Source organism: Tachysurus fulvidraco, chromosome 12 (assembly GCF_022655615.1).
Source record: "Tachysurus fulvidraco isolate hzauxx_2018 chromosome 12, HZAU_PFXX_2.0, whole genome shotgun sequence".
Lineage (NCBI taxonomy): Eukaryota > Metazoa > Chordata > Actinopteri > Siluriformes > Bagridae > Tachysurus > Tachysurus fulvidraco.
The window spans coordinates 3,672,472-3,689,072 of NC_062529.1; the positions used below are offsets into that span (position 1 = coordinate 3,672,472).

The 16,601-nt window shown below is 44.3% G+C and overlaps 1 protein-coding gene and 1 long non-coding RNA gene across 19 annotated transcripts in view; one reads left to right on the forward strand and one right to left on the reverse strand.

Annotated features, from left to right (window-relative positions):
- The window catches only part of qkia (QKI, KH domain containing, RNA binding a), a 162,133-nt gene extending 146,452 nt beyond the window's left edge, over positions 1-15,681 (reverse strand). For 12 of the 16 annotated variants that reach the window (XR_007144505.1, XR_007144506.1, XM_047821409.1 and 9 more), the window contains exon 1: positions 15,279-15,677. Coding sequence is in view for 12 of the 16 variants with exons in the window: in XM_047821409.1 (XP_047677365.1) it covers positions 15,279-15,423 (145 nt within the window). In the remaining 4 variants the exon portion in view is untranslated. Of the gene's footprint in view, positions 1-4,811; positions 5,025-14,044; positions 14,385-15,278 lie in introns of those variants that run through there. The other 4 variants (XM_047821406.1, XM_047821410.1, XM_047821412.1 and 1 more) reach the window with 4 other exon arrangements.
- The window catches only part of LOC113651090, a 53,964-nt gene continuing 51,947 nt past the window's right edge, over positions 14,585-16,601 (forward strand). For 2 of the 3 annotated variants that reach the window (XR_007144508.1, XR_007144507.1), the window contains exon 1: positions 14,589-15,107. This is a non-coding gene — a long non-coding RNA (uncharacterized LOC113651090). Of the gene's footprint in view, positions 15,108-16,601 lie in introns of all 3 variants that reach the window. The other variant, XR_003442603.2, reaches the window with a different exon arrangement.

The following is a 16,601-nucleotide window of genomic DNA, read 5'->3' on the forward strand; positions in this document are numbered from 1 at the left end:
TGGGGCCAAACGATTTAGCACCGGAGGTCCATCTCACACACACACACACACACACACACTCTCTCTCTCTCTCTCACGCACACACACACACACACACACACACACACACAACACACACACCTTATGATGTGCACTCATTCTTCATGACTTCACTCCCACTACCTCCCCATGCTGTTTTTCCTCGGAGCATGTCGTGTAGTCAGATTTGAAATGCGTCTGTTCATTAGAGCGACGTCGCACACCGGGATTTCATCGCGCGTTATCACAGCTAGCATCAGGGCTTGAACAGAAACAGCCTTAGCATCAGGAATTGTACACATTTCCTCATTTGTTTCTTCGTATTTCTCATCCTGCGATTTCCGTCCCAGCTACACTGATGCCTCGGTTCAACGAAACCAAACAAAACAAGAAATACAAGAACCTGTTCTTTCACTCGACGTAGAACTTTTACAATTACGGTATTACGGTTTGGATCTCACGCTGGTTAAACTGGGAGAAATCAGACGAAAGAAAGCGAAACAAACTTAAAAACAAGAAACTCTAGCTAAAACAACTCAAAAGGTAGAACAAACTAAAAACGTACAAAATAAACTACTAGGAAACCAAACCAACTCGAACTAGAAAAAAGGAAAAATTCAAACTAAAAGAAGCAAAAAAAAAAAAAAAATTGGAAGAAAAATACTCAAACTAAAAAAAATTATAACTAATTATAAAGAAAAACTTAAACAGTAAAATAAATAAATAAACAAACTGGAAAGAAAAACTAAATCTTAAACTAAAAGTCAAAAAGCACAATAAAAAATAAATACAACAAAAAACAATAAATAAATAAACTAAACCAAAAAAATTCCTGATGCAGATTTATTTCCCAAACAAAGATGTAAGAAAAAGAGGCACATTGTTTAACTGTGAACAGTACAATTTGTTTAGCAGCTTTTCGCTCTGGTGTTTAGGTGGCATGTCGGAGGAAAAACGTGATGAAGACGACACTACGGTCACTTGCTCTATTCAGAGCCTTAGAGCTTCCTGTTCAAAATATTTCCATTATAGAAATTTCAGTCGTTCACTTTGTCTAGCGAACAGCTCGAAAATCTGAGCTGAAAATAAATTCCACAGCAGAGAGAGAAAGTGTGTGTGAAAAGAATAGAATGTGAAAAGTGTAGCACACACGACACACAGAGAAACCACAAAAGCTTCCCACTAACCACAGATACACACACACACAAAGGCAAACAGTGTGTGTTACAACACTGAGCGGAAAGGACAAAGGAAAGACACCTGAATAGAAAACCAAAACCAAACCAACATCAGAATCACACACTGCTGTTCTAAACAGCGCTTTGATTCTGCTACGCCACATCTGGACAACATCTGGGTGGCAAAGCAGTAGGATGTGACACAGAAATACTCAGGATCTCATTATGCACCCTCAACTGGGACAGTATCTGTTTACTGCTGAGCACAAAAAATGTTTTATTAATAAAAATATTGTTAAAAAAATATCAAAAATAAATATATATATATATTTTTATTTTATTAGCATGATCCAAGATTCCATAAACTACATGGTCTAAAACTATTTATAAGCAGATTCCCTTTTAAATGTGTGGGCGGGGGGACCAAAACCCCCACAAACTATTAAACACACACACACACACACACACACACATACATACATACATACATATATATATATATATATATAAAATACTGAAAAGAAATACAAAGCAATCTAAAATAATAATAATAATAAAAAAACTAAGCAACATTTAACAAAAAAGGAAAACTAAAAAAATTTTAAATAGCCAAAAAAAAGGGGTTGGGTTTTAGTTTATTTATTTAACTAAGCAAAAAAAATCATTCAAACTTTTCAATAAATAAAACACATTGGTACTAAAAAAACTTACTAATAATTAAAACCTAACTAAAACCTAATAATTTCGGTTATTTGTTTATTCATTCATTCCACTCAGAGTCTCCCAGTAAATCCAGACCCAGATCCCAATCCGGACTCAAAGTGTTCGAGCTTATCTGAGTCACAAACAACAGAAATAAAGCTGCGTGACAAACTCTGCATGAAGAAGCTTGGGGGATGAAAAAAAGGAAGCGGACAAAACAAAAAAGGCCTTAAATTTTAAACCTTTACGTCATCCGACCTCATTCTCAACTCGCGACTGAAGTGCTCGTACATTTTATTTATTTATTTTTTAAGTCTTACAAAAACAAACTGAAAGGAAAAAGAAAAACAAACTCGGATGAAGGAACCAAAACTAAAACAAACAAAAACAAAAGTAGGATAAAAACAAAATAAAAACTTTAGTCACTTTAGTCATTGGGAAGTTACGATGCGAAACGATTTCAGACGAGATCTTTTTATTGGCCGGCAGAAGCTGAGGATTGAATCTACTGAAATTTGTGTTACATGTGACTTTGTTAATGAGTTTAAGTTTTAATGAACAAGGATATCGATCATTTATTACCAACAGTTTTTTTAACCACCTCATCTCCATCTGTTACGTAGCCTAGAATCGTCTTTACAAACAGGTCGGATTGGCGTCGCACACTCCTTCACCTCGGATCCCCTCTTCCGTAAACGACATAACGGATCAGAGCTGGAAAAAAGATCTGCTCTTCACATACCTCGCTAAATCTCCCACAGGAGCGCCACATCGGCACGCCGGAGTGAGACACGAGCAGAGGGTAAGCAACGTTAGCGCTATGGCAACCAGCAATAGGAACGCCCTACTTGTGACTTGCAGCACTAAAATACCAAAATGTCTGTGTGCATGTGTGTGTGCGCATGCATGTGTGTGTGCATGTGTGTGCGCATGCATGTGTGTGTGCGCGCATGTGCCCCCACAGATGACCTCAATACTATTTAGATGTGTGCAATGTGTTGGATATTTAATATCTTTTAAGTTACTAAGTTTTGGATTAAACCCATTCAGATCATCCGAGAAGCTAAACACGCTAAGTTACATTCAAGGCATTTGGCAGACGCCTTTATCCAGAGCGACTTACATTCTGAACTCATTAGATACAAGAGAGCAAGTAAGGCTTGGGGGCCTTGCTCAGGGGCCCAGGCCTTCGTGTGTGTGCTGTTGTTGTCGGAAAATATTAGTGTCACGGTGCTAAAACTGTCCTGCCAACGATAGCGGTTTCTGATGTGGACTCAGCGTGCTTTAAATACACCGCATGCAAACACACAACCACATGTTTCTCTGCTCTCGTGACAGCGTTAACAGTTCAAGTAAAGCATCTGATTAAAACCTCCGTCAAACTTTTCAGATTTTCTCCACAGAAAAATGGGAGGAGCTAAAAACTGAGTCAATATCACACGGTAGAACACGGGTCAATCTCAGGTGAACATTTTTGTCATCCTACTCCAGGGCTGAGAGCGAGAGAGAGAGAGGGAGAGGGAGAGAGAGAGAGAGGGAGAGAGGGAGGGAGACAGAGAGGGAGAGAGAGACAGAGAGGGAGAGAGAGACAGAGAGGGAGAGAGAGACAGAGAGGGAGAGAGAGACAGAGAGGGAGAGAGAGACAGAGAGGGAGACAGACAGAGACAGAGAGAGCGAGAGAGAGAGAGAGAGAGCGAGAGAGAGAGGGAGGGAGGGAGAGAAGCAGTGATGGACTGTGTGACTGTTGCTGAGACTGAGTGTAGATCCCATTCCCTCCCACACACTCGCTCATGGACAGAAAGCTACTTCACATCACCTGAGTGTTCGAGCGCCTGTGAGACGCTGCTGAATAAGGAGAGGGAAACACTCGCACACAGTTTTGCTGACATTTGCACAGAAACACATGACTATCATTTCCTCTTAAAACACAACACGCGCAGGGCAGAAGATCCCAGTCAGACAGCTCAGTACAGCAAACACACACACACACACACATGTGGGTGTGTATTGTGTTTGCTATAAACTTTATGTTTTATTACGCAGTTGTGTAAAAAACTAACTTTTATTTGATAGAATTTGAGTACTGAACTGTCACTGGGTCACTGTGCACTGACGCTCAGGTCGGGCCTCAGAGACAACCTCCATGACGTCAACACCCTCAGAGACAACCTCCAACACCCTCAGAGACATCCTCCATGACGTCAACACCCTCAGAGACAACCTCCAACACCCTCAGAGACATCCTCCATGACGTCAACACCCTCAGAGACAACCTCCAACACCCTCAGAGACATCCTCCAACACCCTCAGAGACATCCTCCAACACCCTCAGAGACATCCTCCAACACCCTCAGAGACAACATCCATGACGTCAACAAGCTCAGAGACAACCTCCATGATGTCAACAATATTCAAGAACAAAGTGCTAAAGTCATAAACTACAACTACACAAGTACAGACGTAAACGTAGCTGCTTCTCTGGTGCTCGAGTCCACCCTCGTACCTTTAGCCACTAAGCTACCAGGTACGATTAGCTGGTGAGTCGACACTCTTATACTCCTGCAGGTGATTAGTGAGGATTAACAGGGTAAAGCTGGAAAGCTAAGCAGTATTGATCCAAGAGCCGATTAAACACAGTGCAAAACAATGCTAAAGCCCACAACACTCAGGGGTCACGGGCCAAGGCACAGGAACGAAAGAGTTGAAGGTCGCGTAAGAAGGAGGAAAAAATAAAGAAATAAAAATGGAATGTTAAAGAGAAAGAGAGCCTGTGGAAAAGAATGGGAGAAAAGATTGGGAAAGAAACAGAAAATATATCGAGAGCAAGAGTGTGAGAGAAAGCAGGGGTTAAAGAGAGGGAGTGTGTGTGTGTGTGTGTGTGTGTGTGTGTGTGTCTTTAAGAGAGACACCCACCGGCCAAAGCGGGAGATGATACAGAAGGCCGTCACTCTGCTCTCTATCCTCAAACAGAGACACTGATTTGAAGACGTCCTTAAAGACGTTTCGTCACTTATCGAGATGCCACAGCTGTAGACCTGTTTTTTCCCCCATCGTTCAGTCTCTCGCTTCTCCAAAAGATCAGCAATGAAACATGCAAATTCTCTGTGAGTCCCGTTCTGCAGCAGGAGAACAGCTTTACTGCAGAAAGGAAAAAACTCCTGACACTGTAATAGCAGGAGAAGTCTAAACAGTTTGTGGGAAATCAGTTTCTCTCAAGCTTTATTACACACTCCCACCTGTGTGTGTGTGTGTGTGTGTGTGTGTGTGTGTGTGTGTGTGTGTGTGAGAAAGAGAGAGAGAGAGAGAGAGAAAGAAAGAGAGAGAAAATAATAGCACACAGAGAGAGAGAAAGAGAGAATAATAGTAGAGAGAGGGGGAGAGAAAGAAGAATAGCAGAGACACACACAGAGAGAGAGAGAGAGAATAATAGTAGAGAGGGGGGAGGGAGAGAGAGAGAGAGAGAGGGGTGGGAGCTGACACTGGACACTCCTTCCTGCAGAAGCGTTAAATGAACTACAGCCCAGAAGAATGTTAGCATGAGCTCGAGACTACATCCCATAATAAACAATCCAAAAAAGGGACATTATTAAAGACGCTCGGACTGCAGTGTGTGAGACAGTGTGTGTGTAGCAGGGGGCTGAAAACGGTCGCCTCTTACACACTGATACAGAGCTGCTTTATGGAGTGGGGAAGCAGTGAGCAGCAGGGGGCATCGAGGGGGCGGGGTGGGGCTTGGGGCTGGTGGGTGCAGGGGGCATCCGGTGTGAGGAGGACAAAACGAGGTCAAAACACTGGGACTGAACACAGACTGTAACTCTGTAGATGTGCTGCATCTCAGTACACGGAGTCCTACACACAAACACGCTACTAAACCTGCCAAAGGAATTGTGGGAATGCTGAGAAACACACTTAACTCCTCCAAATGAACACACACGCATGTATTTTTTTTACATGTATGTATGCATGCGTGCGCTCACACGGGTCCTCCACAAACAGGAAACGAGCGCAGGAAGCTCAGCTGGGTGATGGCAGAGAATGAGAGGAAGTCTCAGTGTTTCAACACTGTTTGTGTATTCAAGTCTTTCAGGTCTTTCTGCGGAGCCTCTGGTCCGGCGCCGGGGGGCCAGTGACGGGTCAGACGGCCAGCATTCTGTATTGTATTTAACACTAGGAGAGAGGAGTATGTAAGAGTAACACGCCACACACACACACAACACACACAACACACACACACCCAGCCCCGGGCGAGCTCCAGGAAAAACAGCCTCCAGGAAGGCAGCAAGTCAGGAACCGGTTACTCAATGTGCAAAACTCAGATAACCAATCAGACTTCCTCCTGGTGTAGCCCCGCCCACCCGAGACGCCTGGCAGCTTAAACACGCTTTATTTACGACAAAAATATACAAAGCTGAGCTGAGGCTGGCAGTGTGAAATCTCCTCAAGTGTCTTTGGAAAGAGCAAAAAAAAAAAAAACTGGCAGAAATTTATAATCTGGATGATTCTGGAAATGAATTCAAAGTCTCAAGAGAGTCACACAAACACATCCATAGGTCAGCCCTAATCGAGCAGATAGGAAAGCCCCCGGACCTTTGTGTGTGTGTCCTCACGACTTACAAACGTCATAGACTGAATGGCCAAACATAAAATAAAGATGTTTAATTAATTAATAAATAAATAAATATATATATATATATAAATCGCGTTGCTTACAATTACACTAGTTTATTTATTTATTTAGCAAAGCATTCAAATGTTTATTTTATTAAACCCAGGCAGATTGGGGGGGGGGATATCTATAAGATCATCAGGAATACAGCTGGTGTAGACGAGCTGCTATATTTGCTGCTTTAAAATAAATTCCTCTTTCCACATGCAGCGTCTTGCCTGGAGGTTTTTTTTCCCCTTAGCGTGAGAAAACGGCAGAAGGACGACACCCCCATGTGTTCATTATGCTGACGGTGTTTGATGCGAGTCTGATTTCTAACGTCGACCTGCACGGTCTCTGACAATCTCGCCTTACATGTCTGGACAGGTTCTGGAAAAACAAAACAGTCCCAACTTTACTACAAGATGCAAAACAGCAACAAGTCTAACTCCTTCCTAAACAAGAGCACTGACGTGCAGTGAGTCATCGCAGCTTCACCAGCATCATGGGGTAAACTACAGGAAGGTATGAGATGGATGTGCGTGTGTGTGTGTTCAAGAGAGCTGAGGTCAGTATGAGATGGATGTGTGTGTGTGTGTGTGTGTGTGTGTGTGTGTGTGTGTGTTCAAGAGAGCTGAGGTCAGTATGAGATGGATGTGTGTGTGTGTGTGTGTGTTCAGGAGAGCTGAGGTCAGTATGAGATGGATGCGTGTGTGTGTGTTCAGGAGAGCTGAGGTCAGAGCGCCCGGGGCTCGGCTCGGCCGTGACCCAAACCCAAACACGCTGACATCGCAAACAAAGGGCCGCTCTTTTATTCCCTGTCGTCATCTCATCCTTTCTTCTTCTTGTGTGTGTGTGTGTGTAGGAATGACAATAACATTCCACCAGCTATTTACACCAATGAAAACATGAGAGATGCTAATAAAGTGAGTGTGTGTGTGTCGGTGTGGTATAGTGTATGACTCTGTAAACTACTGTGGACCTCTGTGTGTGTGCGTTCTACTGTGTATACGTGTGCATGTGCGCATCCTGTGCGGGTCTGTTATTGTGCGCTCTCTCTGTCCTGCTCTGTCTCTCAATCCTTCATTCTTCTCTATACACGTTTTCCTGCTCTCTCACCACTAACCTTCAGCTGGTCTCTGAGGTCCCTGGTCTAATCAAAGTAATATGACTAATCAGACACCACAACGACCACAGTCGCGTCCCTTCTCTCGTTTCTGTGCCGAGACCGGAGGCCGTCGTTAGTCTGCTCTGGACTGGCTAACGTTAAACCGCGGGTAAACAGCTAGCAGGTGAAGCTGCTTTTACATCCAAGATTACGAGCTCGTAACGAGAAAATAACATGTGATGTCATGAGGGAGCAGCAGCAGAGGTGAGTGTGATGTAGTCATTAGACAAAAGTGCGTGTGTGTGTGGTACACGGCTCGAGGGACGCGTCAGCTTGCAGATTTACATTGTGTGAAAAGCAGAATACAAGAGCAACAGCTATGAGGCTCATGGATCCCTATGCACATGCGCACGTGCGCACACACACAGGTTTAAAGCATTACTGTGTAAAAATATGTCTAAAATAAACCAGCTTCACCAAGCTATCTGATAATACAGGAAGAGGGGGATGGACAGCAGTGTGATGCTGAGAGAGAGAGACTGAACGAGTGAGCAGTGGTTAATGCAAACAGACAGGACCTGTTACAGGACTTTAACGTCAGAACTGCTCTTCAAAGGAAGACAGAGGGAAGAAGAGGGAGGTGTAGATGTTTGGAGCCAGAGAGAGAGAAAGAGAGAGAGATTAGGCAGTCTCAAGCTGGATTGGGAATGACAGGCAGTTTAACTTCCTCTTCAGGAACACTAAAAGCACTCCGTTCAGGCCCACTGTGATTAAGAGAGAAAGTGAGAGGTGATGGGAGGGAAAAAAAAATCAGAGCAAGAGAGAGCGAGAGCAAGAGAGAGAGAGAGAGAGAGAGAGAGAGAGAGAGTTTGAATGAAGTGCCTTGCCTACTATTATGTATTTTTCCCCCACAACTACCAGCTCAAAACAGCATAGTGATGCAGCGGCGCTTTTTTACTGTCCATCTTTTTTTTTAGATCAGCTTCTAAAGCTTCACCTCGGCACTCTGACGATTCTAACAACACCGCCGTGTTTGGAGTCGTGGCGCAGGTTGACTATTAGAGGAATGGAGGGTGGCGGAGGGGAAGAGAGGCACAGATAGAACGGTTATTCCTTATCACTCTGGCGTCTGATCTTATCTGGCCTGATAGTCTGGCTTTAATCTCGGTTTATGATGTTGCTACCTGTTTAATGACTGATTGTGTGTGCGTGCGTGTGTGTGTGTGTGTGTGTGTGTGTGTGTGCGTGTGTGTGCGCGTGCGTGCGTGTGTGTGCGTGCATGTGTGCGCGCGTGCAGGCCAAAACAAGAGTCTCCATTATGTGGAAACAAGCAGAAACTGACCCTCTCTCTCCTGCCTGCGGGGGTGACTTCATACTGTAAACACACCATTTGTCTTTCCATTGTCGCTCTCCATCATAGCATCACCATCCAAACCCATTTCTGCATGCCTGTGTGTGTGTGTGTTGCATCATCAACCCTGTGTCACTCTCTCTCCTGCATCAATCAGCCTTTAATCGGAGTCCCTCTCTCTTCCTACACCGCTCTATTTCTACACAAAACACAACAAATAAAGCCAGAGCTTGTGCTTTTATCTCTCTGTAACTCAGACATAAATCACAAAAGCGGCGACGCCGTTTCCTATTCAGGCCGAGTACGGTTTCGGTACTCGTCGATACCGATAGTGAACTGACCTAACCTAACCTACTTAGTGGTAATCGATGCGGGGAGTCGTTCTATTCGGCTCTGTTTAATTCGCGCACTTGGGTTTAACAGGATGGTTCGTCCTGAGGTGGCAATACTTTTGGAACGGCGTGTGTAGGAATGATTACATCTCTAAAGTGTGTGTTGATTTGTCAATAACCAGAAGTCTTTAGGAAGTAATGTGGTGAGCTCAACCAATCACGTTACAGAGAATCCTGCACTGAGAACACACACACGATGTAGAGTGCACCATGGCTCGGTTACAGCCTGGAACAAGTCGGTTCAGGATTAACAGACTTTTTTACTGGGTCACTTTGTAGATTTTTGGCAACTGCACCCGCCCCCCCCCCCCCACACACACACACACGCGTATAAGAACACGCACAGAAACACACATGCTAACATGCACAAGCTAGACACAAAAAACGGGGTTGCTATTTAATAGAGAATGTTCTAGAGCTTGTTCTGTTCCTCTGCTGAACTTTCCAGCACCAAGAGGCATGCAAGTCATAGAGGAGTGTCAACACACACACACACACACACACACACACGTGTGAACACCGCTAAATTGTCTCAGAAACTCAGTGAAGCACAGAATAAATATTTTATAGGAAATTCCGATACACCTTGTCACCAGTGACGAGAAGTTCGAGAGAAAAACAACATGGTTAACACAGAGACGCGAGGCAAAGTGGGAGGAGTCAAAAGTGGGAGGGGTCATGGCTTTCCTTACTGATCTCAGAGTAGCGTCTTTGCTTTTCAGTCATCCAAAAGCCTCTTTAGAGAAGGGAGTGAACGAGGGAATAAACGTAAACGCAGTAGAATGTTAAACGTTACTACAGTTAAGCTACTTCAATACACACGAAGGACAGAAAGCTCAAAAATAACGTGGAGAAAGAAAAACTCTCTCTCTCGCTCTGTGTCGAAAAGAGAAGAACAAACGAGGCACAGCTGAGGGGCTGAGAGGGGCGAGGAGGTATTCGAGGCAGTTGAGGAATGCAGGAGGGTGAGGTCCTGCCCTCAGGATCCTGCAGCATGTGTGCAGGCGTGGGCTCTTAGATCTTGTGAGAAAAACAAAGGTCTCCACATGGAAAGGAATCTCTCAGTTCTGACCTGCTCCTCACCACCTTCTAGCTGGTTCCAGGAGGTGGAAAAACCTGCTCTTTTGTTTATTTATAAAATAAAGAAAGAAAAGAAAGAAAGAAAAATAACCAAAGGTTTCATTTTTAGAAGCACAGCGGCACAACGTTAGAGTTCTAACGTTCATCTGCACTAATGATTACAGCCGCAAGTCCTCACAAGGTCTGTGAAACAACTTCATGTGTGTGTGTGTGTGTTTGGCCAGTTGTGTCAGATAAACAAGGCCTGGTCCAGTATAACGTCTAATGACTATGTTGAAATGAATCACACACGTGCGCACACACACACACACACACAATGATTATTGTGTTTGTAATCCACAGAGTAAGGAGTTGAAGCTCCCTTTGAAAGAGTGTGGCTCTCTTCCCATGGGTGGGACTTCTCGTGTGTGTGTGTGTGTGTGTGTGTGTGTGTGTGTGTGTGTGTGTGTGCGTGCGCGCACAGTCATTGCAACATCCAGGATTCTCGAAATAGCCTGTACAATGGGCTCAATCTTGCAGCTACATTTAAGATATTGACTACACACACAAAGCCTCCAAGTTTATGCCAAGTTCTTAAATAAAATCCTCCCTGAATGAACAACCAATCAGAACATGCAGTCACTCATAAAGGGAAGTGTGTGTGTGTGTGTGTGTGTGTGTGAGAGAGAGACAGAAAAACAGGCAAGCCAGAGGGAGATAAGAAGCCCCTGCATTTGTGGCATAATATCAGGACAGCTTTATCAGAGGCCCACACAAGGACCGAGCAGCGCGTGCACACACACACACACACACACACATCTGATAGCACGTCCACACATCCAAAGCAGCAGTGTTGCAGAAGAGGGATGGAGAGAAAGCCGGTCTGTCTTGTCCATGTCCCCAGGCTAACCCTGTCAGCCGCATCCTGCCATCCAATTTATTATCATCCGTCCGAGAGACACCAGGGGGTTCGAGGGAGAGCGAGAGAGAGAGACTGAGAGAGAGAGAGAGAGAGTGATCCATGCGTCCACTCTGAGTGCTACGAGTTAATTAAATTCCACGGTGTAAAGTGGCATCTGGGGAGGTTTTTAGGAAGGTGCAGTGGGGATTATAAAGCAGGCTGCTGCATGTTAACGGAGCCTGAGGCGCCATCTCTAACCTCCACCGCACTTTACACACACACACACACACGCACGATACATTCCTCAAATTTCTTTCAATCAATTTCAATAAACTGAAGGCTATCAGTGAAACAGTGAGATTTTTTTCTCCCAGATACAGAATACAGTTCTGGGCGAAGTCTACAAAACCAGCAATAAAGCTCCGTCCACACCGGTGCTGGTGCTTGTATGTCTATGGTAGGGTAAACTGTGCAGGCCACAGTGCGTCAGTGCAAACACACACACACACCCACTGGGACAAGATCTTCACACCAGCCCAGATGTTGTGGTTCGTCATTCTTATAGTTTCCATGCTGTGAGTACGAGGCAGCGACGGACACGTGGTCTCGCGTTATTCTGTTTTTCTCTGAACGGTGGAATCTTTCCGTTTCAAACTGTCTAGACGCATGAAAAGTTCCGCGTATGCGTTTCATCAGGATCATTTCCTTGGGCAAAATCAGCGAGGGAAGAAGTAGATTTATTACATACTGAATCCCACAGTGTGCACAGAAGGTAAACGCAACAGACGCCGAGTGTGAAGAGAAACAACAAAAATCCACCTTTTTATTTCTTCAGCTGAAGACACAGGAGCACAGAAAACGGCACGAGAGCGCTGACGTTATTTTCAAACTCTGCTACGTTTTCTGTATTTCACACTAATTAGAATAAACGTAGTCCAGATCCAGGACTCCAAGCTTTTGCGAGCCAGATTAAATTGATTCCTTTTCCTCCCTCAACATCAGATCCATGTTTTTCTGGACTGCTGACAGTTTAAGCAGCATGTGGACAGGGTTGTAAAGTGTCCTGTAGGATGAGCAGTAGATTCTGAAATTATTTTACTGTCACAAACACAGAACAGGGTGTAAATCTCCCGGCTGCTGTGTGAGTGGAACAGCGACTCTGAAGCTACCGGCAGCTGACGTCTCACCGAGAGCAAATGGCCACTTGAAAAGCTACAGACAGGCAGCTGAATCACAGCTAAATTACAGAGGAGACGATCATCACTGAAAGACCCAGCCATCTGCATTCTCTTACACACTGACACACACACACAGACAATGACACAGACACTCACTCATCCACTCAGGAGTATTTTTATTGCTCTCCTATCGAGGGTGAAAATAGCAGTGAGGTTTGCGAGGCCTTGCGGCACACCAGTGTCTTCATTTGCACAGGCAAATCAGTAGGCAAACAGAGCGAAGCCATGCGTATCAGAGAGCGTGATTTTACACCTAACTGTCTTAAAAACAAAGTTAATCCCACATCCAGCGGTAATTCCTGTGCAACTCTTGGCTTTGGTTTGGGGGTTGTTTTTTCTTTTTTCGAGTGGATTGTTGAGCTCCTCAAGTCCAAAGTGCAAATAAACAAATCTGGGTCCATACAATCAGAGACGACCCCCCCCCCCCACACACACACACACACAAACAGAAAATGATTGATTGGTGTTAAAAAGAACAGCCATGTGAGAGATCTCATCCTGTCGCAGGAAAGGACGTCTGAAATGATCCACACGCAAGCACCATGTGAAACGAGCAGAGACAGAGACAGAAAGAGAGGGGGGGGGGGGGAGTTTGAATTAGCAGAGCTGCTAAAAATGTTTGAGTGAACCGACACGGATACTGTTGGTTCCCTCAGTTTGCGAAGCTGAGAAATAAACGCATGGAAATAATCAGAGCACTTTGTATAGCGGAGGCTCTGTTGTGGTTTACAAGTATTTAAGATGAATGATTTTGGCTGCTTGTCGGACCAGAGCTGAGCTACAGGGAAAGAGAGTTATAATCTCGCCTTAATGGATTCTTGTTGTTAAACACTTCTGATACTGGTGTCTTCTCTACAGCCTTTGTTTAATCCCCAGGCAGATAATTGTCGTTTAAGGGAATAATGTAAAAGTGAAAACAAGTGCAAACTAATACAGGTCTGTCGAGAAGTTTGTGGGACTGTAAAGGCATGCGGCGAATGTTCCTAGTCCACAAACTAAACCGGTTTGAACGAGCCGGATTCCAGATGAACCAGAGAGATGTGTGTGGAAGAAAGATACGGGTTGTTGTAAAGTCTACACAGCAGGACACGAATCTGGAGCGAAACGTGTCAGTGTTACAGAGGTTTCTCTGGTGTTTGCATGAATTGTGCCTGTAAACTGTTCTGATCATGCAGAGAACATGTACAGCTGACATAGTACCCTAATCACGTGACCTCGTATGAAACCACACGTGCGATTTACAGAGGTGGGAGTAAGTCACACATGAATGTCGAGTCAAACTCGAGTCTTTTTTTAATATCTGGCAAGCAAGTCTCAAATTTGCGACTCAAGTCTGACTCGAGTCAAGTCATATGACTCGAGTCTCCCATCTCTGGTGATGTATAACAGGTCACTAAATCCCATCAGATTTACTGCAGAAGTCCACCAACACCAGCAGTCTGGAAAACTAACCTCGTGTTCGTTATAATCCACAGCACACAACCTCCTGATAAGATTGCAGTATCTTACACAGCTAAACCTAGTGATCCTGGATGCAGCTGTCGAGTGCACAAGTGTGTGTAATGTCACACAATCACGCCGATGGTGAGCGGGCAGGAAGTTTGAGCGAAACAAAAGAAAACACTAGCAAACAAACTGTTGTGCAAACACGCAGCTAGCTTCGGTTACACAGAGTGCTAAGTATAGAGCTACAATGTCATTAACACTCTCCCTGTGGGGCCACACAGGACTCCTAACACTTAAATACAGCCACAGCTCTAACATACACAACGTCTAACTGTTTATCCGACTCTGGTGAGAGAAACTAGCTCGATGCTAACGGATCAACTATTAAAAAAAATGGTACGTTCTGTTCAGGGGGTGTTAAAAAATGTTATATATATTTTTTAAACGTCTGTTTACTAAAAATTACGAGAAATTTTTATTTTTACTCAAAAAAAAAACTTGTTTACTACTAAGGCTACTCGGCGTATTTGTTTAAAAAAAAACGTCGATGTTTTGTTTGTTTATTTGATTCGACGGTGTTAAAGATTTCACCGCTACACAAACCCCCCTACAAACAGACCCTAATAGTTCGCACCAAAGCTACAGTCACAGAGCAACAGTCGGAATAACGGCGGCTTGTGGCCAAACATAACGGGTCCATAGTGTCGGCCACACGAAGGCGTTTCAACACTTATAAAGTCACTTAAAACCGCTCAATGTTTGTGTTTATAACCAGATCACTTCGGAACGGTTAAAATAAAACGCACTTATAACCCTTTAAGCTTTAGCTGTAGCACCGACGGCTAAAGTTTCACACGAACTCCTGAAAAACACGTCATAAAGCGGTAAAACGTACAAAAAAAAGTTAAGTTTAAACGCCCGGATATCGTTTTAAAGACAGATTCGGACGTCGTTGTTCCACCTCGAGAAGTTTGTACCAATCTTGAGGTAAATGCTAATCATGCTAACAACAGCCGTGCTAGCAGCACTGAGGGGAAAAGTTTGTCCTCGCGCTCGGATTACAACTTTGGTAAGTGTGATTAAAGGCCACGATGTGATACAGAAACGGTGAGAAATGTTCGGGTGATAAAGATAAATAACAGTTTTGTGTAAGTCAATCTGGAGAACGGTATTTATAGAGTTTGAGAGCAGTAGTTTATGGGGCACGCGCGCGCGCGCACGCACACATTGTTGGCTTTACCTTCATCCAGCAGTCTCTCCAGGTGTGTGAAGATCCCGCACAGGTTCGGCAGACTGGTCATGAGCTTCTTCTCGTTCAGTAACTGCATGAGATAGTCAGGACTCGGCCTCGGTCTCTCCTTCACTTCGATCTCCCCGACCATCATCTCTGCGGCCACGAGCTCAAACACAATCCGTATTAAAAAAAAAAAAATTCAAAAAAACACCACAAAAGAAAAACTTGTAGAAAATATCCCCGGTTCCCCCGCCGTCTGGTTCGCTGTGGTGTGTAATAAAGCCAGATCGCGCTGTACAACACTGTTCGGACACGAGCTCCTGTATGACTGCGTGCACTGACAAAACGCGCGCGACCTTCACTCGCAGAATCTCTCCTCGTGACTGCGCCCGCGAGACCGTTTCCCAACCAGCACTGCCTGCGCCAGAGCGTCGACTCCGCCCACAGCGCCGCCTTCCTCTTGCTTATTGGACAGAGCTACGTTTAGTTGCCGATGATTTGACCAATAAGCGGCTAAGACTGGATTTAGAAGGCGGGACGGCGATAAAAAAGGATGATGTTACAACCAATGGCGCTGTTACCGTTAGAAACGATGCACTGTTCAACATCTAGTTAAACGCCAGAGGGTCTTTAATGGCGCCGCTGCGGTCATTAATTGTGTTAAAAGGTTTGCTTCTGGTTAATGACACCGTGACAGATGACTGCAGTATTATCTATCTATCTATCTATCTATCTATCTATCTATCTATCTATCTATCTATCTATCTATCTATCTATCTATCTGTCTGTCTGTCTGTCTGTCTGTCTGTCTGTCTGTCTGTCTGTCTATCTATCTATCTATCTATCTATCTATCTATCTATCTATCTGTCTGTCTGTCTGTCTGTCTGTCTGTCTGTCTGTCTGTCTATCTGTCTATCTATCTGTCTATCTATATGTCTATCTGTCATGTTCATATTGTAATGTATCATACATATCATAATAATATACCAGAGCATTGTTGAATTCTGATTGGTTAAAAGGTGATTGATTCATTTCAGCAACTCTAACATTCATTCCAGCTGCAAGACAAATCACAGGTCACATTATTCATTCATTCATTATTCAGTAAGCTCATTATCCTGGTCAGTGTCATGGTGGAATCGGAGCCTATCCTGGGAACATTGGGTGAGAGACAGGAAACACCCATTCCATCACAGAGCACCACACACACACACACACACACACACACACACACACACACACACACACACACTCGCACCTAGGGGCAATTTAGCACAGCCAGCCAATTGACCTACAGTACGAGCATGTTATTGTGAGGTTGGAGAAGA